The sequence below is a fragment of the Durio zibethinus genome, chromosome 13 (assembly GCF_047325235.1).
Source record: "Durio zibethinus cultivar Kanyao isolate XHJ-2024 chromosome 13, ASM4732523v1, whole genome shotgun sequence".
NCBI lineage: Eukaryota > Viridiplantae > Streptophyta > Magnoliopsida > Malvales > Malvaceae > Durio > Durio zibethinus.
Window position 1 is genome coordinate 1,286,317 of NC_143174.1, and position 27,006 is coordinate 1,313,322.

Sequence of the window (27,006 nt, forward strand, 5' to 3'; positions counted from 1 at the left end):
TCAATTGTGAATTTCTCATTACCTCATTCTCCAAGTCTGTCTTGGCTTCATTTTGTGGCCTTTAGTAACTCATGAACATCTTGTAGTCAAGCAGGACTCCATTTTCCCTTGATATATTTTCCATCATAGTTCTTCCATTTTTGTTCAGTTGAGTATTTAAGCCCACTCAATCACTAACAGGTTTCTTCCAATGGCATTAGGCACTAGCATTCTCTAGCATCGTGCTAATGGCATCTGCAGCCTGGTTTTCAGGAAAGACTAAGCCTATATTGTTCATAATAAAGATGCAAGGCAAGAAAACAAATTCAATTTTTTTTATTCAAAAGAAAATTAATATAAGAGGTATATGTGGAAGGGGGAAAAAATCCTGTCATGATTTTTCATAATTGTGTTGCACATCTATGATATATCATTCATAAGCCCCAGAAAAATGCCTATCCAGTTTACATCATCACACCCTCACGTTTAATCTTTACAAAAATGAAGCAAAGCTTGTTTTTTTAACTCATTGAAACCTTTGGCGCTTTCCAGCTGTGATTTGCGTGTTAACAACAGTGGCAGCTGTAGTCAACAGCTGTGAATTGCTCAACCCTGAAGCAGAAGCAGAACTTGCAAAATTCAACATAGCTGATGAACACATTTGACGAGACCCATGATACATTTCAGGGTATGGTGATGAGTTCAATCGTTTTTGAACAATAGTTCTGGTTGGATTGGCAGCTGGTTTTTGGTTAGCACTTTTAGAATCACAACTTTCGATGGAAACAGGGGGGATTTTGAAAGTTTGTGAAGGAGGAGGATTTCTCCATCGAGGAAGAGGCCCAGCAACAAGAAGTGTCTGAAGAAGAGGGCCTGCTTCCATAACAGTTTGCAAAAGCTTTCCTTTTTCAGGCAAAGTTTTCCCCTTTGCAAGATTATCAATCACAGTTGTAGCAGGATCAATCTTGGTCACCCTTGAAGAGACCAATCCAGTTGACACGGAACCGTTATACTCTTGAACATAGGGCTGATTCACAAATCCCACGCTGCCTGAACCAGCCATGTTAATGCTTGAAAAATCTGGTGAAGTGACTGCATCAAAGAAGGAATCTACTGGGGAAGAGGCATGTGACTGGTGATTATATGTATCTGATAAACTGTTAGATTCAGTAATGCTTGAGTTTGCTTTTGCTGCAGCAATCATAAGGAGACTTTCAGATTGGGGATCAGGGAGGATTGGTTCCAGTTCAGTCGGACTACAAGGCATTAACTTGTTAAGTAGCTTGTGCAATTGATCTCTTGCTTCATCTCTTTCCTGGTAGGCAAGCTTTAGAAGATTGAGCAAATGCTTCTCCACCTCACTGTATTTCCTTATTTGCTCATTTGCTTCCATTTTGACGGACTCTAGCTCAATTGTAACGTATTGAAGCTTCAATTTCGGTTCATCAAAATTCTGTTCATTCAGAAAAGAAGGGTTAGTTTCAGACTTCAAAATGCATAGAGGAAAATGAAAAACGTCTGTTACTTAAAGGCATGAATCAATCTATATCTTCACTCATGAAAATCGTTTGAAGACAAAAACATCAAAGAGAAAAAACAAATGATAAAGATAGAATTAAACTGAATCATTATTGTTCGTTTCTGCTAAATTGTATGTACCAAACCAAACACTGTAACTTCAGTGGGGACATCTAGACCAAAAGTCATAGATATTTAACATGAGACAAAACATAAAACAAATAAATCCAGTGGATCAACAACCAGTTCAAGTTAGGAGAAACAGTGTAATCACTACTTGGCCCATGTGGATCCCAAGGGCTCTCGGTCAAACCAGGATTTATTTTGAAAAAATGAACCATTAAAAACCCTTCAAAAGCTATGAAACCCAAAAAAAAATCGCCATGAAAAGACGTTGGAGTGTGGGAGTATGGGACCCCATTTTCCTAATGCCATGAAATATCACTAGTTTCCACGAAAACCTACAACTAGTAACCCAAAATTTCAATCAATGTTTTGGTCATATCAGGACAGAACAAATGCACATTTTTACCAAAAAAATGCACTGCATAGTACTTACCATGTGCTGTAAGTATCTTCAATAGGAAATTTATGCAATCAAGAACAAGAAAAAAATGATGCAGCATATACAACAATCGCGCTTTGTAAAAGAAAATTTGATTGTGATAATGTTTTCTTATAAACAAGAAAAGACGAATTCAGATTTCACAACTGGAAGTTAGTATTTCATTCGAAGCAGAACCGAGTTTGCATTGGATCATTGGATATCGATAAAACAGAGGAGAGAATAGAAAAAGAAAGGCACAGACCTAACATGAAAACCATCAACTTTGAGATAAAAGAACTGAAATATGAATGAAGGAAACCAACATGACAACTTCGAATGAAACAAAAACTGATAAAATGAACATCAATATAGCAAAAGAAGGGGGAAAAGGACAGAAAGAAATGAACTTGATGTGCCAAAACTAATGAAGACCGAGAAAAGGTGAACAAGAAAGAAGACCAGTGAGGCAAAACAGTAATGAGAAAAAAAAACCCACCTCTGAATAATTCCACAAGGAACCCAACTCTTCCATTTTCTGTGAGTCCTAGAAGGGAAAAATCAATGAATGCAAAGGAAAAAACAACGATGCTGAGAGAGGGAGTTAACAACACCAAGGTCAGTCTTTATATTTTATAGAGCAATAAAAGGCAAATAAAGACAAGAGAAAGAGATGGCTTCTCTATTTCTCTCTCTCGCACGCACAAGATGTCAGGAACAAGTCCACATGAAAGGAAATGAAAAAAATTAAGGAAAGCTCTAAACTTTCCAATTAAAATAAATAAATAAAATAAATGACCTCGGAGAGATTCCCATTTTTTTCCATTAAATTCTTCCAACTGGATTCTTGTCTCTTTCTCAAAATAAAATTCCCTCCCTTCCCTCACGTTCCGTGTAGTTTACTACTGTAATACTTTTTTTTTTTTTTTTAATCTTTTTCATTGTCTAGCTATCTCTCGAGGTCGATGACTAAAACCCCATTAAGATTCTCCTTCTCCATGGCATTTTATATGGGAATAAAAGCCTGTTTTCTATGTTTTAATATAATTTTTAATTTACATGTTTTTATTTAGAGGTATAAATAATATATTAATACTCATAAATTATTTAAATTTAATTCGAATAAAATTTAAATTCGACTCGATTATTATCGAGTCGAGTTCTTTGAGCTCGACTTATCGATCGAATCGAATTCAAATATTTTTATATCCAATTTGAATAGTTCACGAGCCTAATCGAACTTTTATATTTAAATTTATTATTATTATTTTAATTAATAAAATATCTCGAATTCGAGTACAAATAATCGAACTGTTATTGAATATAAAAATTGAATTTATTTTAACATATTAATTAAATTTAATCAAACGAGTTCGAGTAGTTCGATTTCGATAACGAATCGAACTCGAACTAAAAAAATAAACTCGATCAAATTCGAACCAAATATCAAATCTCGAGTTAAAAATCGAGCTCGAACTCGAGCTTCTCATTGTATCACTGGACTCGATTACACCCTTAATTTTGACTTTGAAAGAAAAGTATTATTAACTATGGTGTCAAAAATTTTCAATCCTAAAAAATAATTGAATTTGGGATTAATTGATAAATTTTCTTTCTTTTAAAAAAAATAAAAATTTAAATTATATTTTAAATAAAAATTATATAAAACCAAAAATTTTAACACGCTCAATAAATTTAAAAGTAAATATGATAATAGTTTAATTTCATCGAATTTAATTTGATTTTTTAAAATATTATATAATATTATAAAATTTAAAATTTGAATTAAATTTTTAATCAATTTAAATAAAATCAAATTGAATTTATCGGTTCGGTTCCATTCATCGATTTTTATTTTTTAATTTTTTTAATTTTTATATATTATTTTTATATATTTAAATAAATTTTGATATAAAATTATTATTTTTATTTTACAAAAATTTAAAATATATATAAAAATTAAAAAATATATATAATTTGGTTTGATTTGATTTTTTTAAAATTTTTTATTTTCAAATTCAAAATTTAATCTTAACCTAATATATATTAATATTTGAACTTGATATAAATTTAATAAAAAAAACTGATCCGAAATGAACCAATCATTATAATTTTAAATTAATTTTTGAATTTCTCTTTTTTTTTTTCATCCCTACTTATAAGTTAAAATTAATCGTAAATCTTTTCTAGCGTTGAGAGTAACCTATTAAATTTTTGTTGCATTGCAACACGACACAAATCCATGTCACAACAAAAATTCATGCAATACAAAATCCTAAATTTTGTATTCATTCTCTTATATTTAATTATAAAATCCAACCTGATAAAACCTTTCTGACAGAGCCAATGAACATGGATGAGGAATTATATTAAAAAAAAAAAAAAAAACCAAAAAACAAATAGTTCTTTCTTTATCCCCGACAAGCGGTTGCAGCACTCTTTCACATGTCATCTAATAGTATATTTCTATCTTGATTTTTGAAGCAGTGATAATAAAATACATCTTTGTAGGACAAAACCACCATACCCCCATATCATTAGCCATTAGATCCATAAATAATGATGTCACATTCTATACTAATCATGTCATTATTCCTTAATCCAACTGTTAATCTCAAAGTAGCACACTCAAACTATGTACAACTGGGTATTAATTTCCTTTTTTTTTTTTTGGCTTAAGAGGCAGACAAAAATGGCTGAATTTTAAATTATTAGTGGTTTAAGACAAAGATACAAAATAAAAAAATAAAAAATAAAAAAAGGGTTCTCTTAATACAATGAATCTACATGGCGGCTTGTGAGAGTGTATGAAAGATTGTGTTTAATTCATTGTTTAATCTACATGGTGGCACTTGCATGAAGTATGAGTTGACCAACCTCTACCTATATATAATTCTCTAACTTGGGTTATTAGTAAAACTAAAAACTTTTGCTCAATAGTAAAAGTAAAATTTAATTAAGTTGAACAACAAAAGCTCAACTCTCATAGACTTCAACTCTATTATCAAAATTTCTTCTAGTCAACAATGCTGATACTCTACTCAAAAAATAATAATAATAACAATAATTGAATCAACTTTATATATATATAATATTGCAATTTAAAAATAGAAGAAAAAATTTCAAGTGTCGAATTTTAAATTTTAGACCTATTGACTTTTGCATCTTAAAAATATTATAAACTAACTAAGCTAATGAGTACTAAAGTTTTTTTTTGCTTAATGACATATTTCCAATGAGTACAATTAGAATTTGTGCTTAAAATTGCATATTGCTTGCAAATTTACCCAATTGAATATTGAGTATTTCAATCTTGTTGAACTCAAAAGGATAACAAAATTACTTAGCAAAGAAAAATGTTTCAATTTTTAATACTAAAAGCAAAAAATTGCACCTTATTTTTTAAGATTTTGATCATGTTTCTTTTATACCCACTCCCACTAGCTTAATTAGCATCTAATGAGTGATATTTAGATAGCAAAACCAAAAATTATAAGAATTCGATATTTAATTCAATTAATTTATATAATCACTCTTAAAAAATAATATTTAATAGATTTAGTATTTAAAAATCTCAATACCTATAATTTCATTTTTTATTCCCAAACTACTCTCTTTTGTGTGTATATATATATATATATATATATATATATATATATATATAAACAAAAGCAATAAGATATATATGGGAAAAATGCAATAAAAACTTAACCTATAAGGGTGGATAGTGGGCTATCTATAAATTAATAAGGTTATTGCAGTAATTAATTATTAATTAAGATGAAGAACGGTCCAATAAAGTGGAGACCAACTCCCTCTTTTACGTACTATTATCTGTTTGATCAGTTTCCTAACTGATAAAGATTTTCCCGTCCATCCAATCATGTGAAAACGTGAAAATTCAACAATTATCATTTATCACCGAACCAAAGGAATTTCTTAGAAATTATCCCAAGTTTGCTTCTTATCATACCGTGCCATATGAGCTTTTTCCCAATCAACAAATTGCTCCATACTATTGGAACCATTATATTTCAACTATTTTTTCCTTTTCCAACTGAATCTATAAGCCAAATAAAATAAAAGGTCTATTTCCATATCAAAGGGTGGGGCTTTTGGACTGTGGTGGCCAACGGAGTTGTCATTTTGTGCACTGCGCACATGGCGGTTAGGTACCGGTCATATGCGAGGCTTGGTCGTCATGACACCTGTAAATAAGAGAAGGGTTGCCATGCAACGCCGCACACACGTTCCATTTGTGCCGTTGTTTGCACGACACTTGGCGTGAGGACCTTGCGGCGTGGCACATGCCGATGCTGCTATTCGGTGTTAGATAACAACGGTAGGTTGCTGTCGATCTACAAACTTGACTTAAGGCTAACAGGCAAAGCAAAGTAAGAGAGCAAACAAAGAAACAAACAAACAAATGTCGTTTTTCTGTGTTGGCACGGGTTGTCCTGTCCTGTTTTAAGGAATGCAGTCTACAAACGGCATTGCCATGGCTCACTGGAAACAAAATGGCTTTGTTTAGGAGCTATTAAGGGGTCAACATGACGATTTTGATGAGACATATAAGGGTAGTTGGATTTTATGCATCTTCAACTTATAAATGAGTAGACATTTAAATGAATATTTAAACTTCAATGTATTTCTTTTTTTTGTATTTTTCATTAATTTCAAATTTGATGATATGTCGTAACGATTGAATCACTTCCTAGAGTTTGTTTGCCACATCTTAGGAATCATGGTTATTTTTACATCGATCTTTCCTTCTGCTTGAGAAAAGCATAAGACAACTTCCCTCACTCTTCTTTCCTTTGGCCATTAGCTAGCTAATGAGAACCGTACAAGTAGGGTTAGCAAAAGACACCGGTCTAGTGCTGTTGCTATCACCCATTTTCCAAAGAGAAAGTTTCACATATGACAGAAATTCAAGTAGCAATTGTCATGATCAATGCACGCAAATGACTAGTTGTAGCAACAACTGCTATCAAATGCTGCACAGGGCTACCGTGTTGGCGACGATCGTGAAAAATCAACTTTAAAACCAATTTGGCTTAATTAAAACTTGATTAAGAAAAGTTTTAATAAAAAATACCTACATAATGCACTGTCTAGAGAACCCAAATCAATATAAAGCTGATAATTAAGATACAATTTCTGTCATCTGACTCCATATGTGATTAAGTCCCAATTTGCCAGCTGCAAACCCTTGTGCATCTCCCGTGGGGTTAATTAAGACCAGAAAGCAGAAACTTGCAAGTCCCCATTTTTCTTCACTGTTTCAATCCAACCAACCTCGTGCACCATGCTTTGAAACTAGAAGCTTTTAAAGCAAAGACCTCTAAAAGCTTCCAAGGGGAGGGCCATATTTCTTTAATTTGTCAAATCTACCACTGGCGAATATGCTAATTCGACACTAGGAATGTTTGCTTTTTAAGGCACGTAAATGTAGGGTTAAGCTGGTAAGAGATGAACCGAGTTAAGTTCTAAGTTTCTTGACCTTTAGTCTGTTGAAAAATAAGATAATTCGAACCCTAGTAGGATAACAATTCCGAAAACCAAACGCAGTTAAGCAAATCATAAGGGTAAGATGCAAGTATTATTCTAAGCATATTTAGGAACATCATTGCAGAGCTAATTAGATCATAGGATTCCATCATTCAAGTTCCCTCTTCAGACAACCCATTTGGTCGACAGAAGAACTTTCCAATTTCATTACAGATTTGACTAAACACAAAATACGGTCGGATATATGGTTTGACTGAAGATCAATGAGAACAGTCCCTTTTGTTCTTATTATATAATAAATGCCAGTCTAAAGTTTGAAAAAGTTCATGATGATCATTTTTGTTGTAGGAAAATCATTAAAACAAAGAGCTAGACTTATCATCTGCATTCCATAAAGTAGTTGCAGGGCGGCAAACAGATAATGAATCAAGTTGGATGAATGTTGTCTCCCCCGTTAACTCTTATAAATAAAATCGTAATTTGAAAATAAAAAAAAATTATAAATGTTAAAATTTAAATTCGTTATCATTTTTAAAAATAATTATATAAATCAATCGAATTAAATTTTAAATTTTTTTTTCCTCTTAAATATAACATGAGAAATGTGAAATTGAGCAACTATTAATTAGTATGGCTTGTATGATGAGCAGATTTGATGGGGAGATCTATATAAAGAAGTGAAAGAGAAAGATCCGAATTAAATATTACATATAAAGAAAAACAAAAAGGATATTTTTGGATCTCATCATGAAAAAGTTGTATTGCAAAGGAGAGTAACTAGCTAACAGGGAAAATAGGATGATGATTTGAGAAAAGTCCGAGAAGTTGATGCGGTGGGATTTTTGTCGGTCAGCAAAAGTGTCATTAACAGGCGATATGCCCTTTCAACAAAATTATTGCCAATGAAGCTGATTTTAGACTCGTTCTTGGCTTGGTTAAATGTGCCACCACAACTCAAAACGACAGCTTGTTAACACATTGATAGGAAAAACAAGGAAATTAACAAGTTCTAGATCGTTGTGTTATTTTAAACACTTAGCTTGGGAGGGGTTTTGATGGATAAGAAGAAGAATCTGCTTCAATCAATATGTCTTTAGCCACAATCATACATAAAATAGAAATCGTATTTGAAAGAGATGGACAATGAATTAGAGCAGCGGGTGCAGTAGTGAAACTGATTGCAAAAGAGAAAAAATCAATCATATTAAAATTACTTTTCAGAAAAGGTCGGTTTGATATCCAAAAAACCTGCTCAGTAACATTTGGACAAGTGGGGAATGTTGGGGTAAATCAGAAAAGTTTGGGTAAAGGTTTTGATTCAATTCTTGTTAACCTCATTTTATCTAAAATTTTTCAAAAAAAACAAAAGGCAAGCCTAATTTATAAAGGAGCAAGAGAAACGTATTGAGAAAAAATTTTAAGAAAGCATATAATTAGTTGTAATTGCTCTAATTTAGGAATGATTTAAGGGAAAGATCCCAAAATAGGAGGGATTCTTCTCACAATTATCACAGATTTTTTTCCTTTTTCATTCTTTCATAATAAATAAACCTGGAATTTAAGTATAAGTTAAGAAAGAATTGGGCCTTATTCGAGACTTAACTTGTAATGGGAAAATCATTTTCATTTTTCTTGAGAAAGTAATTGGGCTGGAAAATAAAGGTCAGATTTCCATGGTGAGCTTTCTTCACTCAACATTGAAAGAATTGGATAATGAAATACTAACAGGATGGGAATCTTCAAGCCCAGTTGAGAGTTTAGAAGGTTCTCTCAATGTTCTTGGGCTTGGAAAGTTGGAAGGATCTGAAATCCAAGAGAAAAAAAAAGAACTACATATGAAAACAGATTTTGCTGATGCACAGATCACAATTAACAGGACAACAGATGGTTGCTCAAAGCCAAAAACCACGAATGATTTGAACCAAAGACACTGCAGACATATCAAGTTCATCAAAAGAAATGCAGATGAACTTAGACAGGAAGGATTGCTAAAAAAAAAACAAAACAAAAACAAAAATCTTGATATGGGAAATCGAAATCAGGATCTTGAATATTGACCTCCCATAAACTTAAATAAGCTACTGACCAATTACAAAAATGGACTCAATGGACACAAATTTTATAGCTGCAGTCATGTCCAGTGACAACTGGCTATGTCAAACACTTCTGCCTAGCAATTAATTGCTGCAAATATTTGTAGTCAAACCCACAACTTATAGAGTACTAAAAACAATATGTAATTTCTACTTCCCTCAGTCATTCATGTTATTCTCTCTTTTTTGTTTTTTTTTTACAAAAAAATTATAAACCTGAAATAAGAAAAGGAATTACTGAAATTTAAATTTCATATTTATCAATTTTTTAAATAATTATATAAATTAATTAAATTAAACATAATTGAATTACAAAAAGCTTGATAAGAATTGTTCTTTGTCAAAATATTATTGGAGTAGTATCTCACTTTTACCAAATTTGGCTAAAAGCATTGTATTGAGCCTGTGATCCAAATTATGGGTGTAATACCTGTGGTAACGTCTAGATCCGGGGATCTATCGCTAGACATTAACTTTTAGGGAGTCGCCACCAATCTTTTTTATCTAGGTGCGATTGGCCACCTATGGAATCTGTCCTTTTAGGGAACACCTAAGTTTAAGGGTCCCTAGAAGAATAGGTTCAGGTCTGCTAACCAGAACAGGGTTCGGGAGTTCGGTTACGTGTGAGGAAGGTTATAGCACCCTCACAACGCTCATCAAAAGATGGTACTAGCTTAAATTTGTGTTATCCAAAAGCCTTAACATTTTACCAAGTAATTAATTATTGGAAATTATTCTCAATTGACTCTAATACTTTTAGCAGAAAATTGAGAAAATTCCCTCATCTCAAGAGTATGCAAGAAAAACTACTGTTTCACTTGCAGAGGCTCCGTCGTCGGATTATTTAAAGAAAAAAAAAATAAAATCAAAATTAAGATAGAAAGGAAGGAAAGAATGATTTTTTTTTTGTAGGAAAAATTGATACTTTCAACTTTTTCCTAAAAATATTTTTTGGAAATTTCGATTTTCAAGAAAAATTGATACTTTCAACTTTTCCTCAAAAACCCCTTTTTTTGAAAATTTATTTCTAAGGAAAATTGATACTTTCAACTTTTCCCCAAAAATATTTTTTTTGGAAATTTATTTTTCTTTTAAGGAAAATTGATACTTTCAACTTTTCCCTAAAAATATTTTTTTTTGAAATTTATTTCTGAGGAAAATTGATACTTTCAACTTTTTCTCAAAAATATTTTTTGGAAATTTATTTCTAAGGAAAATTGATACTTTCAACTTTTCCCTAAAAATATTTTTTTTTTTTTGGAAATTTATTTTTCTTTTAAGGAAAATTGATACTTTCAACTTTTCCCTAAAAATATGTTTTGGAAATTTATTTCTAAGGAAAATTGATACTTTCAACTTTTCTCAAAAAATATTTTTTTTTGAAATTTATTTCTGAGGAAAATTGATATTTTTAACTTTTCCCCAAAAATATTTTTTGGAAATTTATTTCTAAGAAAAATTGATACTTTCAACTTTTCCCTAAAAATATATTTTTTTTGGAATTTTTTATTTTTATTTAAAAAAAATAAAATAATAAAAAATAAATAAAAAGAATATTACATGAACCTAATCTAACAAATAAAAAATAAAATAAACAAATAAACAAAGAAATAAAAAAAAATTCAAAGAAAGAAAGAAAAAAAAAAAAAACCTGGAGCGGCTCGGATCGCGGCTCGGCTCAAGGAAGAGAAAACGGCTCGGGGGAACGGCTTGGCGGCTTGGCTCGGCTTGGAGGGGGCTGCACGCGCGGGTCAGAAAGCGGGTCGACGCCCGGGTCGGGTTGGGTTCGGTAAAACGCGCAGATCCTCTGGGTTACTTAAGACCAAAACGACGTCGTTTTGGAAGGGTATAAAAGGCAATCCCCTTCGTTTTTTCGGCAGAACGCTCCTCCCTCTCTCTCTCTTCTTCCCTTTTCCTCTCCCTTCTCTCTAAAAACTGAAGAACACCGGTGCCGGATTCTGGAAAATTTCGTCGGAATCTGGAAATTTTGCCGAAGTTGGCCGAAATATCGCCGGTTTCTGGGATTCTTCGCCGAAAATTGGGTTGGTCGCCAGAAACTTCAAGGCTGGCCGAAATTTTCGTCGAAAAATTCAAACTTCACCCGAATTTTCGTCGAAATCTGGAAATTTCCCAGAAATTTCCAGAAAAAATTTTCGTCAAAAATTTCTAAAAAATTTTTCTCACTCCCAGAACACTCCTAAACTTTTCTTAGCTTCCTATACGCCCCCTTTTCTCTCAAATCAGTAGCTTTGCTTACTGTTTTCTCTGTTTTGCATTCTGTTCCAGAGTCCCTTTTATAGGGATTGATCAGGAGTTTCTGATCAATCCAAATTCCTTCTTAGACGGGAATTCAATCTTTGAATCCCACTGGACTCTTCTGATTGAATTCCCATTTTCAATGGGATTCTTCCACTTTCAATCATAGCCCTCCAAAAATCAAATAAAAAAAAATACTAGATAATTAGAAAAGATAAATAAAAAAAAATATTATGGGATAAATAAAAAGAATAATATCAGATATATAAAAATACGAAAATAAATAAAATAAAAGATAAAAATACAAAAAATATATATTAGTAATAATAAGTAAATAATAAATATATAGGATATACATAAAATAAAAAATAAAATAATAATAACCAAGATACAATTGGACTTACCCCTTTGGGCCAGGCCCAATTGATCCGGGCCTGGACCAAATTGGGTGTCTACAATACCCTTATCTTATGTCGGAATATTTAGTAAATATATTATAATATATAAATTAATATTTAAATTTAAATTTGTAAAATCTTTTTTTATAAAATAAAATTATGAGATTTTTTTATCAAAGCGAACAATATATATTTTAAATTGAATATAAATCTTCATAAATGATATCAAAATAAATTTAAATCTCAACTTATATCTTATATCATATTCTCATAATTTTAAATATGAGATTAGGGGTGTAAAAATGAGAATACCTATATCTGGCCTTATTTTTCTTCTAAGATGTAAAAGACAAAAAATTTGTGAAAAGAAAGGGAGAGGATTTGGGTTAAATGGAGTCATGGGTAAATGTGTGATTGATCGAGTTTGAACTGATACAGTATTAAGTTCGACTTTAACTTCAAATTTGAGACTCGAAACTCAATTCAAACTTAATCAAGTTTTTTTTTTGTTCGAATTCGACTCGAGATAGAAATCAAACTATTCAAACTCGTTCGATTATGCTCGATTAACATGTAAAAATAAGTTCGATTTTTATATTCGATAAAAAGCTCGATTATTTATACTCGAGTTCGAGATATTTTAGTAATTAAAATAATTAAAATATATTAAAATATAAAAGCTCGAGTAGGGTCACAAGCAACTCAAGTTAGGTATAATAATGCTAAAACTTGACTTGATCGATAAATCAAACTATTTGAACTCGAATTTAACTCGATAATAATCGAACTAAATTAAAACTTTATTCAAATCAAATTTAAATATTTTATAAGTACAATGTATCATTTATACCCTTAATTATGAGAGAATAAATCATTTGAGCTGTCCAAATCAAACTCTAACATAAATAGATTAAAAATGAAAGAAAAAACGCCACTTGGCCAGATTATATTCTTGGGCAAGATAAACGAAATTTGTAATCTTGATTATTAAAATTTTAAGTGCCTGAAATTAAATTATTAAACCTATTATCATATGATGTGGAATGGGAAAAACATTGGTTGGATAATCACTCGTGCTTAGTTATTTGAATTGAAATCCTCAAGTCCACCTTTCCACAAATACCTACTTAATTCTCAATTAATTTTAACAACTCATTTGTGCTTTTATCCGATCTAATCCGATTTAACAAAGAATCTTAGACTAATTGACAGAGAAATATTAAAATTATAGTATAATTAATCATGTTATTGTCATTTTGTCACATAAAAGCAGCTAACCAAGTTTGTCCCCTAATAAAAAATTTTTTTTTTCAGTTCTATTTGTTGTTTTGTTTGACTTGGTCTTGATGTAGAATGATCAAAGTGTTCACATGGGGCAGAGAGAGATGAAAATTCTTTGATTAAAGTTGCAAGATCATGGAGTGAAGTCATATGACAATGGCAGGCCAAGAGAGTGATAAGAGCATGAGATAATATGCAGTTTTGTTTTTTTTTTTTGGCCAGAAGAGATAATATATGGTTTATTGTGATTAAATACTGTGTTTGGTAAGAAGAAAAAGGAAAGAAAGTCAAAGGAAAATTTGTATTTTAGTCATGCCATGTGTAAATGTTGCAAGATTAATTTAAAGTGTAATTCTTTTCTAATGCAATAGTTTTCATTCATAGCTGATCCTTCATCCTTTTCACTTAACAACCTCCATTAGCATCTCATTAAGACATCACTAAAAAATAAACAATTAGCCTCAAATTACCAAAAATCATTTAATGCAATTCATGTTTATTTAAAATTATTAAATGTAATTTATAATCATTAACGTGATTTTTTCTCACATTTCATATAAATTCATTATTAATTATCTTGATTATATCATTATCTTTTATCTAATGTATAAAGTAAAAAAAAAAAGTTAATAAATATCTTTTTTCTTAAAACTTTCTTAATATATATTATATACTTTTTTTTATTAAATCCTAAAGTATTTCGAAAAATTAACTCCAACGCGTCTTTATCTGTATTTTTTTTATTGCATGTTCAAGCTTCCCCTTGCATAGCTCTTCGACCGCTTTTATGTAGTTAACACCCAAAAACACCATTAATAATATTTAATTAATTTTATTTTTAATTTTTATGAAAATAAAAATCTAATTAAGTTTTTAATGATAATTTTGAACAAATCTTTTAATGGTTCCATCCCTGTCATAATCAAAATCAGACGGCATAATTTACCACATCCGCTCCATTTAGTCTGATGTCATTACCTGTTCATGATCGCCACTAAACCCAATAAGAAAAACCAGAATATATAATTTGGATTCACCTCTTAATTATGCTTGATTAGTTCGTGATAACGAAGACAGCAAAGCTAACCACCACCGTCCACGTCACCACAACATAAGCAATCGAATGGTCGGTCAAGCGAAAACAACGACAATCATGGGAGGGAACCACTGCCCCCACTGATGGCGGTGATCATAATTCTCCACGCTCGGATTGGCCATCTAAATCCAAATCAAACGCACACGTGGCACACGGGGAGCAATTTGGAGGCCCTCGCGTACAATATTTCCCCGACATTGACAGGTGGCCAATAGAAAATTTGTTGCTCCATTTTTCTTTTTTAGTTGAAATTTGGATTGTTCACCGGTTTGAACCGGCTCGTCCGGTTCGTAGTCGTTACATTGGATCCCCATATATAACTACCAGTAAAGAAAGCTGAAGAAAGCAATTGACAAAGAGTAGCAAGCAATTGGCCTTTTTCAGTTTGAGAGAAAAAAAAAATGCCGATTTCTCGAATTGCAGTAGGATCTCCAGCTGAGGCTGGCCAAACTGATGCCCTCAAGGCAGCTCTAGCTGAGTTTATTTCCATGCTCATTTTCGTTTTCGCTGGTGAAGGCTCGGGCATGGCTTTCAGTACGTATCATATATGTGTTGAAATTTTGTAACAATGTTGAAAATTCATTTGAAAAATTGTCATGTTTGTTTCCTTGTTTGTTTCTCATTATGTGTTATTGTTTTTCTATGAACTAAACGGTGTATGTACGTATCTTTGGCAGAGAAGCTCACAGACAATGGCTCATCAACACCGGCGGGGCTAGTAGCTGCATCACTGGCTCATGCCTTCGCCCTGTTTGTGGCGGTTTCTGTCGGAGCTAACATCTCTGGTGGGCACGTAAACCCTGCCGTCACATTTGGTGCCTTTGTTGGTGGCCACATTAGCTTGGTCAGGAGTGTTTTGTACTGGATTGCTCAGTTGCTTGGATCCGTTGTTGCTTGCTTGCTTCTTAAGCTTTCAACTGGTGGACTGGTAAGACTTGAGGAAAACAAAAGACAATTCAAACCTAAAAATTAGAGATAGAAAAACTCAACTAAGTTTAATTCAATGGTTATCCAAAATTGATTTGAATTTGCTATGATGCAGACAACATCAGCATTTTCCTTGTCATCTGGAGTGGAATCATGGAACGCACTGGCTTTTGAGATCGTGATGACCTTTGGTTTGGTTTACACCGTTTATGCCACAGCTGTTGACCCAAAGAAGGGTAACGTTGGGATCATTGCACCCATGGCAATTGGTTTCATTGTGGGTGCCAACATCTTGGCTGGTGGTGCATTTGATGGTGCATCCATGAACCCTGCAGTCTCCTTCGGACCAGCTGTAGTCAGCTGGACATGGGACAACCACTGGGTCTACTGGCTCGGTCCATTCATTGGCTCTGCCATTGCAGCCGTTGTCTATGAAATCATCTTCATCACCCCAAACACACATGAGCAGCTTCCCACGGCAGAATTTTAAGAATCCTGGTCTTTTGAGTTCCATGTGATTAATTAACAAGGGTTGAAAGTTGGATGGGTCACTTTGGTTTCATTCATGTGGGTGCTTATTCCAAGTTGTTTGTATCTCTCTTTTGAATTGTTGATTCCAGTGAACTTTTTGTTCCTGTTCATCATTTGATATTGTTCACTTCTGCTCAGTTGACAGAACTTTAGGTCCAAAAATGCATTCAACTTGACAATTAAAATCACAAAAACGGCACATATTAGGTTCAACAACTTAATAGTCAATAGATTTAAAAGAATGGTGCAGGGCTAATGCCACTATAATATATATATATATAGGGCCCTAAGCCAGATATTTCACCCAGAAAGTTCAAAGTCATGGGATATAACAAGAGGCAGCAAAGAATGAAAACCTCAAGCCCTAGAAATGTAAATTGCAGAATAGAAGGATCTGATATGATTATATGATGCATCTTCTAAAAAATAGGGGCACATTTCATTCCTAGGAAGTACATGTTGCTGGTTATATAGGAAAAACACGGCAAATTGTCCATCTACATAATATCATGGAATATCAAAGTTGAAGTCATTTATGTTCCATATATAATTATTGGTTAAAAAAATTGAAACCTTCTAACTTCACTTTTTCTTCTTCTCGTGGTGTTTACTGAGTTTTGACCGTCGCTGCTTAAACAAATGGCGGTAAAGTTTCAACCATAGGAATGGATAAATGAGAAGAACAACCTGATTCAAAACATAACAAGTGATCGTTAAAAACGAAATAGAAAAACTTAGAGAAATAAGCATGTACTAGGACGAAAAGAAAAGTAATGAAATCATCATTATATATTAAGGGAAACCACGTCACAGCATATCATATTTCTGGAATGTAGATAAAAGCAGACTAAATCAATCTTCTTTCAAAGGAATCTTAGGGGAAACAGAGGAGAGAAAGCTAAACTAAACAATTCCAGGTCTTTGCAGAACTACCTAACAAAAAGGTGACGATGTTTAGCAACAATGGCAGGGTGCCAAAACAGTGGATCGTAACCAACTCACTTCAAAATATGCTCATCACAGCATAACAATATCCATTTCACTCTCATAGTAATATTTTTCAGAAAAGAACTTGTGTTGGAACCAAGGTGCACTCTTAAGTTAGGAACGTGAGTTGGTGAGTCTTGGACAGGCTAATTCAAGCAAAGAAAGATTTTAAAACCCAAAATAAGAACTGCCAATACCTAGGCCAAACACACGTGCCTTGTCCCAAGTTACAAAAGAAGTGCAAGGCAAATTAAGCAAGGCCCAGCACATTAGCATTATCTATTACAAATGCATAGCTGAAGGAAAAGCAACAATTCTCATGTTCGTAGATGTAAAACACTGTACATACCGTGACGAAATTATAATAGCTAAAGGGAATACTAGCAAAGAAATCACCATAGAGGTTCTTCTCCTTTATAAATGGAAGTGCTTGGAACATGAGCCACACTGTGTTGAAGAGATCAAAGGATAAAATAAATTAGATGGAAAAGTAAATATAAAGCAAGAAGAATGTGGATATAAAAAGAAGATAGCTATCAATTCTGAACATGGATGAATGCAAATCTTTAACTCACTTTCACCAGGAGCAAGCCCCAAAGGATACAGCACAATGAATGTAGTGTACCTGTAAGGTAGAAAAAGATTTAAAATTTAACAGAATGCTAATCTGTATGCAGTTCCAGTAGTAAAGGAAAATATCAGACCTCAGGTAGGTGAGCCAAGACGGACAACTGCCATAGATATTCAAGGCATAATGCAAATACCTAATTACCTGCAGATAGCATGTTAGATTGTTAGTGTTATTTGTAATTTACTTTTAATTCTGAAACAGTCATGTACTAAAACCATGAACACAATAGGTAAGATGTGAGTGTAAGATGCAGAATGCAAACCATGCTACAACAGTTCAGGATAGATTATGCGCAAACTGTATTCTCTGTCTTGTTATAAAAGAACAAAACCAGCAACATTAACAACTGTTACTACCACAGGAAAAAAAAAAAAGAAAAAGAAAACCAACAACAACAACAACAATAACAAACACACAAAAAAGAGAAAGAAAAATAAGTGATAAGCCTAACAAAGCATAGAAAGGGAAAGGTACAAAATTGAAGGGTAAAAGATGGAATTCTAAAAGAGGAATTTAGAAGGAAAAAAAAACTAGTATGACATGATCCTTTAAATAGTTTGAGTAAATAAAAAACATGAAGTGACCAAAAGTTGGCATATTACAGTATGTTAATTGAAACTTGCAAGTCCCATACAGTAACTCAAGAGAAATTAACCAAACACACGAACAAATTTGAACGTTCCAAACATGCTGCAAACTATAATTATACCAAAACACATTTAGGATGAAAACTATTTTAGTGCTTAGAGCTTTCCACTCTTAGGTATTGACAGCCTGTTAGAAGCAAGCAGGCTTTCACTGACAAGGCACAAGTGGCAATTGATTTGATCAATAGATGTTGAGATTAAATTTTGTTGTTTTTGGTGGTCTACTACCATTAACTGTCTTCATCTCTGTTATTCAACTCTTAAGAACAACAGGTGGGTGGCAATTTTGTCCATTATACCATTCAGTAAATTATTTTCAATTTAATGATGACTTTCCCACCTTCTGCCATCATTAGGTAACATGATACTATAAATGCTCATTAAAAATCCCATCGTGTTACAGGATGCATATGGGTACCAAATTCAAGTAGATGTATTAAAACATATACTCACCTCAGTTAGACTCCAAGCAAAAAATGTTATGAAAATTGCAGAAAACTCCTGGACCTGTTATAATGAAAAATAAATTGAGAAACAGGCATTTATTGACCATATGTGTCATTGCTTGAACAAAACCACCATAAGAATTGTGTGCTTAGGCAGCCAGTGCATCAACAGCCAACTGCTAATTATGAATGTCAAAGCTGAAAACAAAACCAATATAACAAAACATGAGAACCTCATCAATTTGGCGGACGATTGCTAACAAGAAATGTGTTCTTCCACCCCATTGCATCAGAGGAAACAACACTCCACTTGGAACAATTCCTATAATTCCATAACGTCATAGATAGAAACCAAAAAGAATACAAGATTATAAAACCATTCCCACCAAAAGTTCATACTGTTGAGTGGATTAAACCCTAAAGAAATTACCTATTGCTCCTTGTACAACTTCCAAGAATGCACAAGTTTGTAACAAACCTTCAAAGAAAAAAAAAGATAAAAATTTAAATCAGACCTTTGAAACCATGTTTCGACCCTAATGAATCTCAAGGTCATTGAGAAAAAGTAAGAATCAAAAAACATGGCAAATCCTGCATATTCCGTAAAGAATAAAAAAAACATGGCAATCCTGCATATTCTCTACTATGATTGAAAATTTAAGTTCATTTTCCGCCAGTTTACCAGGAAATAAAAGTGGGTTATCAAGTTTAAGAAAAAAAACTGACAGATTAAGTCTCCAGCAGAAGCATAAGCTCCATTTACTGAGTCGGTGGCAATGAAACTGGCCAAAATTCTGAACAGAGAAATTGTCCTGACAAGAAACAACAAGAAATGCTGTAATGATTTAAACAAGTTGAAAGGACTGAAAGGAGATAAAAAAGGTAGATTGATATGATACCAGCCAAAAGCCTGGAGAGAGTTGTAAGCAAACAGATAGAGCTTCAGCAGCTGAGACATTGTTAACTATTTTCTATCTCCAATTTCAGTTTCTATGTTGGATTTTAGTTTACTTATAATAAATCTTTTAATTCCCTTTTTGTCCTTTTCTATCACGGTGTCTTTCATGGAAATTCAACAAATTCGAGGCTAAAAGGGGGAAAATAGCACAGAAGATTACATTAGACTAATATCTTCAGTAACGTGTGAGTAATATGCTGCATATTGATCAATTGCATTGAGCCAAGTGGTATCACATGTCTAGTCCCAATTTCAGCTTACTTGCTACAATTTGGATGTGAATTATGAGGATGGGACCAACACTGGAACTGCTAACTGTTTGTTATAGGGAGTTTTAATTATATTAATGATCTCCCTCACCGTCTCTAATTACTAAGATTAAATAGCATAGAAGTTGAGTTTTAGTATAATTGATTCATATAATTTTTTAAAAAAAAGATTCAGCTATAATACTCATAATTTTTTTCTTTATCTTAGATTACGGTATCTTTATAAAAATTAAGTAGTGTAATTTTTTTATAAAAATCTTAGAAAAACATGCAATTCTAATTGGATTGGGGAAGCTCGGAAAGGAAAAGTAAAAGATAATGTGTGTAATGAAAAAGGTATCAATCTCTAGAGTATAATGGGATCTTTGTTTTTGGGCACTAATTAAAAAGGAGGGAAACAAATATACAAGCACCAAGCCAACTTGTTTACTAATATGGATCCTAGCCAATAGCCAAAGCTGGGAGTGAGAATCAGAAACAGAGGGAGAATTGGACAAGGATCAAGTTGTTTTTTTTCCAACCAAGATTTTTAAGACAAAATGGACGAACAGGAGAAGTCTACTGAACTATAATAATGTCGGTTTCCAACCCACACTTAAAAGGATTTGAAATTAAACCTTAATGGTACTACGGAATCTTTTGGAAGTCTCAAAGTCCTCAGCCCTTAGGATGATTCTATTGAATTTATTCCACTTTTTCTGAGACTGGGTGATTGAGTGCGCAGCACCTATTATATGATTGGCAGCCCTAGTTTAAATTGCATTTTATTGCCCTACTTGTTTAGATGAAAGTGACCGTCCATGTTACTTTCTTTTGTCCTATCTATCTCCTACCATTTGATAGCATTTTTGGGCTTTTGGTTCAGCCAAGAAATGAGGTGAAACACCAACATTAACAAAAAGTAAACATATAATTTAATTTGGGTGGCAAGCCACTGAATTAATATATGATTTTGGAAAGATTGCAGATGACAATACAATCAGGACCACACCATACAAACGCACAAGCTCTTCACATTCGTGGAAGTAGCCTTCACATTTTTCTTATAAATAGGCCGTAATCTAGAGTTTAGGGAATACTGAAAATTAAATCTTAAATTCATTGGATGACATATCTTAAAGGTAATTATATGAAAAAACAATAAAACAAAACTCCGGCTAGAAGTAGCCTTTACATTGGTGCTTGTGTAACTTGCTTTTTGGCGACCAGACCCGTCCCAATTTGTGTAAGAGTAATTCACTATCACTAATCGCTGTGAAATCTTATAGGAAAGAAAAGGCGCATAGCTGCATACATTTTTTTTTATATGTAGTAGATGAAAAGCTAAAGTGTTAAAAGCGTCAAGCTGGTTCGATATTTGAAATTCAAAGGAGTATTATACATACATCCATAAGCATACAAGTCTCCTGATCTAGGGAGATTTTGATAAAGTTTCTGTCTTCTCTTGAAGACTAAAACCACACGAAACACTGGGACATAGACTACAGCAATGAGATGATTACAGTGATATGTAGGATTAGATAAGAAAGCAGTAGTTCATCAGACAGCTTAGTAGTATTACATATGAACAGATAAATGAATTATAATTAGCCGTTTATAGATGCTCTCCCATATTCATTATAAGAAAGAAATTGATTGGTTGGGAGGAACATCTTACTCTCTTCTTCATCCATCTTCCACAGTAAGTCCCAGCAGTACTCCCATGAAGGAGAAGCCATTGAAGGACAGGAAAAATTGCGACCTTCTTCACTGTAGTTAGACAGAGGTTTTATTGTGTTTTCTTCAGACATTTCAATATCTTTCCATATGTCATCCATGGAGTACCCCTTTTCAACTTGGAATTCTGAACTGTTTTTTCCTGCCAAAGCTGCCATGTCAGGACCTCCAGTGTCATAAAAACTTACCTTTCCAGTACCTGAGAAGGGCAAGGAATCCACTGTAGTGGTAGTTGATGATGACGGTGACATGGCCCGTTTCGTTTCTTGAGCCATTTTTCTCATATGAGTTCTCCAGTAGTTCTTTATCTCGTTGTCAGTGCGCCCTGGTAATTTCCGAGCAATTCTTGACCACCTGCATATACGTAGTGAATTTAAGTTCATGAAACCAAAATTCTGAAGAGAAGCAATTAATTCAAGCAATCTTCAGGTTCTTAATGGAAACAGAAAAGGAAAAAGAAAAAGGAGATATTGTTGCATATTCTGGAACCTATTTCCCCATTTAGCATGAAGCTCCATCACAAGGCGCTCTTCTTGGGGTCTCATCTTTCCCCTTTTGAGACCAGGGTGCAGGTAATTAACCCATCGTAACCTGCAACTCTTTCCTGTTCTGTTCAAACCTAGAACAAAATCATGTTGTTAAAAGAAGCTCCTTGCAAAACCTGCCAATGTTCGAGATAATCCTACCTATCATTTGTCTCCCACCACACCTTCAAACCTGAAACTTTGGCTATATAATCCCATCGTCGATCTCCAAATAAGTGCACAACGTTGACCAGAAGGATGTCCTCCTTTTCCGTCCAGGGACCCTTTCGGATTTCATCCTGCACCATCTTCATTTTTGTCCCTCTTTTCTCTCTCTATCTCTCTGATTCTTTTTGCAAATGGTATTTAAGTCAGCTATAGGGCTGCTGGTGCATGGAGCATTAGGTATACTCATATATATACTATAAACTACTTGCTATGGTCAAGAGGCTCTGATTGTCTTTTGCTAGTGTATAATAAAAATGATGATGCTGAGCAAACAAAAAGGAATGATGATATTGCATAGTTTCCTGTAATGCGCGCATGCTTATGCATCTGATGTCAGCCACTATAACCAAATGATCCAAGAGCTAGATTGATCTGTTGGTGTAATTTTCAAATCTTGTTGCTTCAACATGAACTGCTAAACTATTAGCATAGCAAATTAAGTAGAATTTATTTTTGATTCACTATAACCGCACAATGACACTTCATATGCATTTGTTTTCTAAATATATTTTTAGGATTAAGTGTATTTATCTTTTAAAGTTTTAAAATTTTTAAATTATTTTCTATGAAGTGTCATTGTATAGTTCACTAACAGTATATAACATTTATATATTGACATTGTCTAACATTTATATATTAACAATATATTAAATACAAAATCATAGTGTCAGATCATGAACACAAATTAAGTTCTAATACTAGTAATTCTATACACAAAGTTGAAAGTGGAGATATGGCAGTGTAATTATGTTCTATTATGAGAGTTCTAAAGTAAGATGATTTTAGGGAATTTATTGGTTAGCTTAAGTGGCAAAACCAGAATTGCAAAGAAAACACCGTAAAAAAGGAGGGGGCCGGGGAAAAAGGAAGATTAACTGAATAGTGATTACTTGATTGGATAAGGGGTATAAGGCAATGGAAGTACATCCTCTCGAGAATAATAACTCAAATTTCGTAACATATTTATTTGAAATTGATTAAATATTATTTGATGCATAAAAAAATTTTGAAAAAAAAAATTTTAAGAGAAAAAGAATTCTTAATAGATAAGTTTGTATCCTTAAAAATAGATGAAATCTCTATAAAGTTAGATATAAAAAAAAATAAAAAAAAGTTATAAGATTTTATAGGATAGACACCCACAAAAGTACTAAGGATTTATATGTTTGTAAGTGAATTAGAGAAGATTAAGAAGATCCATATAGATATAATGTATGAGAGTATACTAGAGAAGATTAAAAAAGTCCACATAAATATGATGAATGAGTAAATATGAGTATATATTTTTTTGTATTAAAAAGATATATGTGGATATGTATTTTTTTGAGTTAAGAATACTCTATAAAATTAAAGAAAATTGAAAAGGTATATGGATATTAGTTATGAGTGTTTGATTTAATTTGTATATTTATAATTTTTAAAAAATAATAAATTTTATTTTTTATCCGTAAATAGAGGTTAGTTAAATCGAATTATTTTAAATTATTATTTTTTATATATGTAATTGATTAATTATTTAATTTTAATTTTGTTGATTTTGATATTTGATTGGATTGTAACTTTTAGTCCATCAACTCTTCCCCGTCCATTCAACTCGAGGAAATGATGTTACTGTCCCTGGACTTTAGCAAAGGCCATAGATAAAGGGAATAAATGCCCCTAACAGCCTAAGGTTGGAATTTTGTCGGTCTATTTTAGATCTATTCCATTGATTATATGATGGCTGAAGCCGCTGCACAGAAACCACCAAAAATAGTCACTGCATGACAATAACTTGAATTGGCCTGAAGTTATATATTACAGAGAAAATGGCTTGGCCAATGTTTCATTCATGCTACATAGAAACTAATTTTGTTTAGCCAATTATAATTAAAGTTTATTATGAAATAAGGATGGTTGCAATGTGTTTAATTGTAGTGTAATTTGCTTTCATGTAATTGACATGGTTTAATTGCTTTCATGTAACACATTTGATCTGCTGATAACCTCCTATAAAGGTTGATACGTGCCTTGAAACGGCTGCCATTGTATCTCTAGGTTATTCACTAAAAGCTCAAACGAATGCAGAATCTTGGGTCAACTTTCATTTTCATTTTGATTGACAGCTTAACTACTGATGGTTACTAAAGGTCGAGGCAATATGTAAAGTCACTATGAATAATTTGATAAGGAGATATTTGAAGTGGAATATGACATCATGTGCCTCTAGTAATGCTAACAGCATTATATTTGTGGTTTTGATGTTAGAACTGTTTCCAGCAGGGCATAAAGCTATTATAAAACAATGAAATTTTGACAGGAATTGGATGGCCTGGTGGCTCCTTGCTTTATAAGTGGAGTGAGGATATCAAGAATAGCCGTAAAAGATAAATAAATAAATAAAAGAATTTAACCAGAGTGACGTGGAATCCACCAAAATTGTGGCCACCCCACTTACAATTTATATCCCCCTGATCTCTTTTCTACGCGTGGTCCCATGAATATTATTTTTAATCAAAATGAAGTGAAATGTCAAAGAAGATATATTCTACAAATGTCTGTCATAGTCACAGATGCGTATCATAATTTTCTTCTGTCATTTTCTTCTCCATAAAAGAGTGGGAGGGGCGTCTAATTTGATTTCAACGTTTATTACTTGGCTTATATTCAATCACACACAGCCATATCCAATCATAAAACTTAACTTGTCAGCAGTTCCTGGTTCTTGAGTTTGTCATAATTTTCAGTAGTAATGCTTGCCTCCATATGTTCTTTTCTCCATGATTAGCCATTCTTTGTTTTGCCTTAAACAGCTATGCATGGCTGTAGCAACGATTTTTCCTCTACAACCAAAAATGCTTCACTAGGTATATTTACATGCGCTTTGAAATTAATTTCCATATGATAAAACGGTATGATAATAAGAAACGATAAGATTTTTTATTTTTAGATCGTGCTGTTATGAATAATAATTCAAATTTAACAACAATTTTTTTTGAAATTGATTAAATATTATTTGATGGATAAAAAAATGTAAAAAAATTTTTTAAGAATACAAATATTCTTGATAGATAAGTTTGTATATTTATAAATAGGTAAAATTTTTATTAGGTTAAGTATAAAAAATATATATAAAATAGTTGTAAGATTTTATGAAATAGACAATCTATAATACTACTGAAAATCTATGTTTTATGGATGTGTATATTTATATATTTGTATATTTGTATATTTGTGAATGGACTTGAAAAGATTCAGATGATACATTTTATGGGTGTGTTTGTTTGTATATTTATGAGTGGACTAGAAAAAATTGAGATGGTTCATATAGGTATGGTGTGTATATTTATATATTTGTGAGTGGATTAGAGGAGATTGAGATGGTTCACATATGTATTATCTATATTTATGAGTGGATTAGAGAAAACTGAGATGATCCACATAGATATAATGCATTGGTGCATATGGGTATGTACTTATTTGTATTGAAATTGTGCACATAGATATGTATTTGTTTGGATTGAGAATACTCCATAGACTAGAAGAAATTGAGAGAGTCTATGGATATTAGTTATAAGTATTTGATTTAATTGTATATTTGTAATTCTCTACAACTAGTAAATCTTATTTTTCATCTGTGAATGTAAGTCAGTTAAATCGAATCATATTAAACTATTATCTATTGTGTAATTGATTGATTGTTTAATTATGCTTCCACTAGTATAATTGGATTGAGATATTTTAGCCTAACAAGTGGTATTAAAATTGTGATGATCCCTAACAGTGGTATCAAAGCTAAAGGTTCAAGACATAGGAAAAGATAAGCCTAAAGGAGCTCAATTAAAAAAAGAGTTTGAGTTCATACTTTGATCAATCGAATTGTATGAAACGTAAAGACACAAAAAGAAGATTATTACGAGAGTTTCATTGTAGGTGGAGCCAAGCATATCTAGCATTAAAACATATGATTTGATAGAATTTGAGTCAATGTAAAAATTATTGAAAATAGTGATTTAAATCCAATAAAAAATTTGTTTGAGATTGGTTAAATAGTAATTGATGGATAAGAAAACTTATAAAAGAATAATTCTAAGAGGAAATGAATTCTTAATAGGCAAGTTTATATACTTATAAATATATAAAATCTCTATTGGGTTAGGTATAAGAAAAAGATATAAAAGAGTTTAGGGTTTTATAGGATAGACAATCCTTAAGACTACTGGAGATTTACGTCTTATGGGTATGTATGTTTGTATCTTCTTTAATGGACTAGAAGAGATTGAGATGATTCACATAGGTATATTTATGAGTGGACTAGAGAAAACTGAGATAATTCACATAAGTATGATGCATGAGTGTATATGAGTATGTGTTTATTTATGTTGAAAGGTGCATATAAGTATGTGTTTGTTTGTTTGAGTTGAGAATACTAAATAGGATTAAAGAAGATTAAGAGGGTCTATAAGTATTAGTTATGAGTGTTTGAT

General features: G+C 32.4%; 4 protein-coding genes across 8 annotated transcripts; 1 reads left to right on the plus strand and 3 right to left on the minus strand.

Moving 5' to 3' along the window:
• Positions 1-292: 292 nt before the first annotated feature.
• Positions 293-2,786, minus strand: LOC111303602 (uncharacterized). The gene is made up of 2 exons (XM_022899990.2): positions 2,541-2,786; positions 293-1,432 (listed from the first exon to the last, which is right to left on the minus strand). Exons 1-2 carry the CDS (start codon positions 2,574-2,576, stop codon positions 506-508), a joined length of 963 nt encoding a protein of 320 aa, XP_022755725.2. The 5' UTR covers positions 2,577-2,786; the 3' UTR covers positions 293-505.
• An 11,790-nt stretch (positions 2,787-14,576) lies between these two features.
• Positions 14,577-16,366, plus strand: LOC111303604 (aquaporin TIP1-2-like). Its single transcript, XM_089742593.1, has 2 exons — positions 14,577-15,604; positions 15,719-16,366. Exons 1-2 carry the CDS (start codon positions 15,335-15,337, stop codon positions 16,091-16,093), a joined length of 645 nt encoding a protein of 214 aa, XP_089598719.1. The 5' UTR covers positions 14,577-15,334; the 3' UTR covers positions 16,094-16,366.
• A 154-nt stretch (positions 16,367-16,520) lies between these two features.
• Positions 16,521-19,890, minus strand: LOC111304317 (Protein-tyrosine phosphatase-like, PTPLA). Of its 2 annotated transcripts, none has more exons than XM_022900856.2 (9): positions 19,745-19,890; positions 19,572-19,657; positions 19,276-19,323; positions 19,079-19,167; positions 18,853-18,906; positions 17,826-17,893; positions 17,697-17,746; positions 17,518-17,568; positions 16,521-16,821 (listed from the first exon to the last, which is right to left on the minus strand). In XM_022900856.2, the coding sequence occupies exons 1-9, from the start codon at positions 19,801-19,803 to the stop codon at positions 16,766-16,768; spliced, it is 561 nt and encodes a 186-aa protein (XP_022756591.2). In that variant the 5' UTR covers positions 19,804-19,890; the 3' UTR covers positions 16,521-16,765. The 2 variants fall into 2 exon arrangements, with proteins under 2 accessions (XP_022756591.2, XP_022756592.2); XM_022900857.2 differs by having other exon boundaries at positions 17,471-17,568.
• A 1,515-nt stretch (positions 19,891-21,405) lies between these two features.
• On the minus strand, positions 21,406-22,991 carry LOC111304318 (transcription factor MYB59-like). 4 transcript variants are annotated; one of them, XM_022900859.2, is made up of 3 exons: positions 22,506-22,991; positions 22,278-22,407; positions 21,406-22,142 (listed from the first exon to the last, which is right to left on the minus strand). In XM_022900859.2, the coding sequence occupies exons 1-3, from the start codon at positions 22,624-22,626 to the stop codon at positions 21,659-21,661; spliced, it is 735 nt and encodes a 244-aa protein (XP_022756594.1). In that variant the 5' UTR covers positions 22,627-22,991; the 3' UTR covers positions 21,406-21,658. The 4 variants fall into 4 exon arrangements, with proteins under 4 accessions (XP_022756594.1, XP_089598717.1, XP_022756595.1 ...); XM_089742591.1 differs by having other exon boundaries at positions 22,278-22,397; positions 22,475-22,988; XM_022900860.2 differs by having other exon boundaries at positions 22,475-22,613.
• Between the last annotated feature and the right edge of the window lie 4,015 nt (positions 22,992-27,006).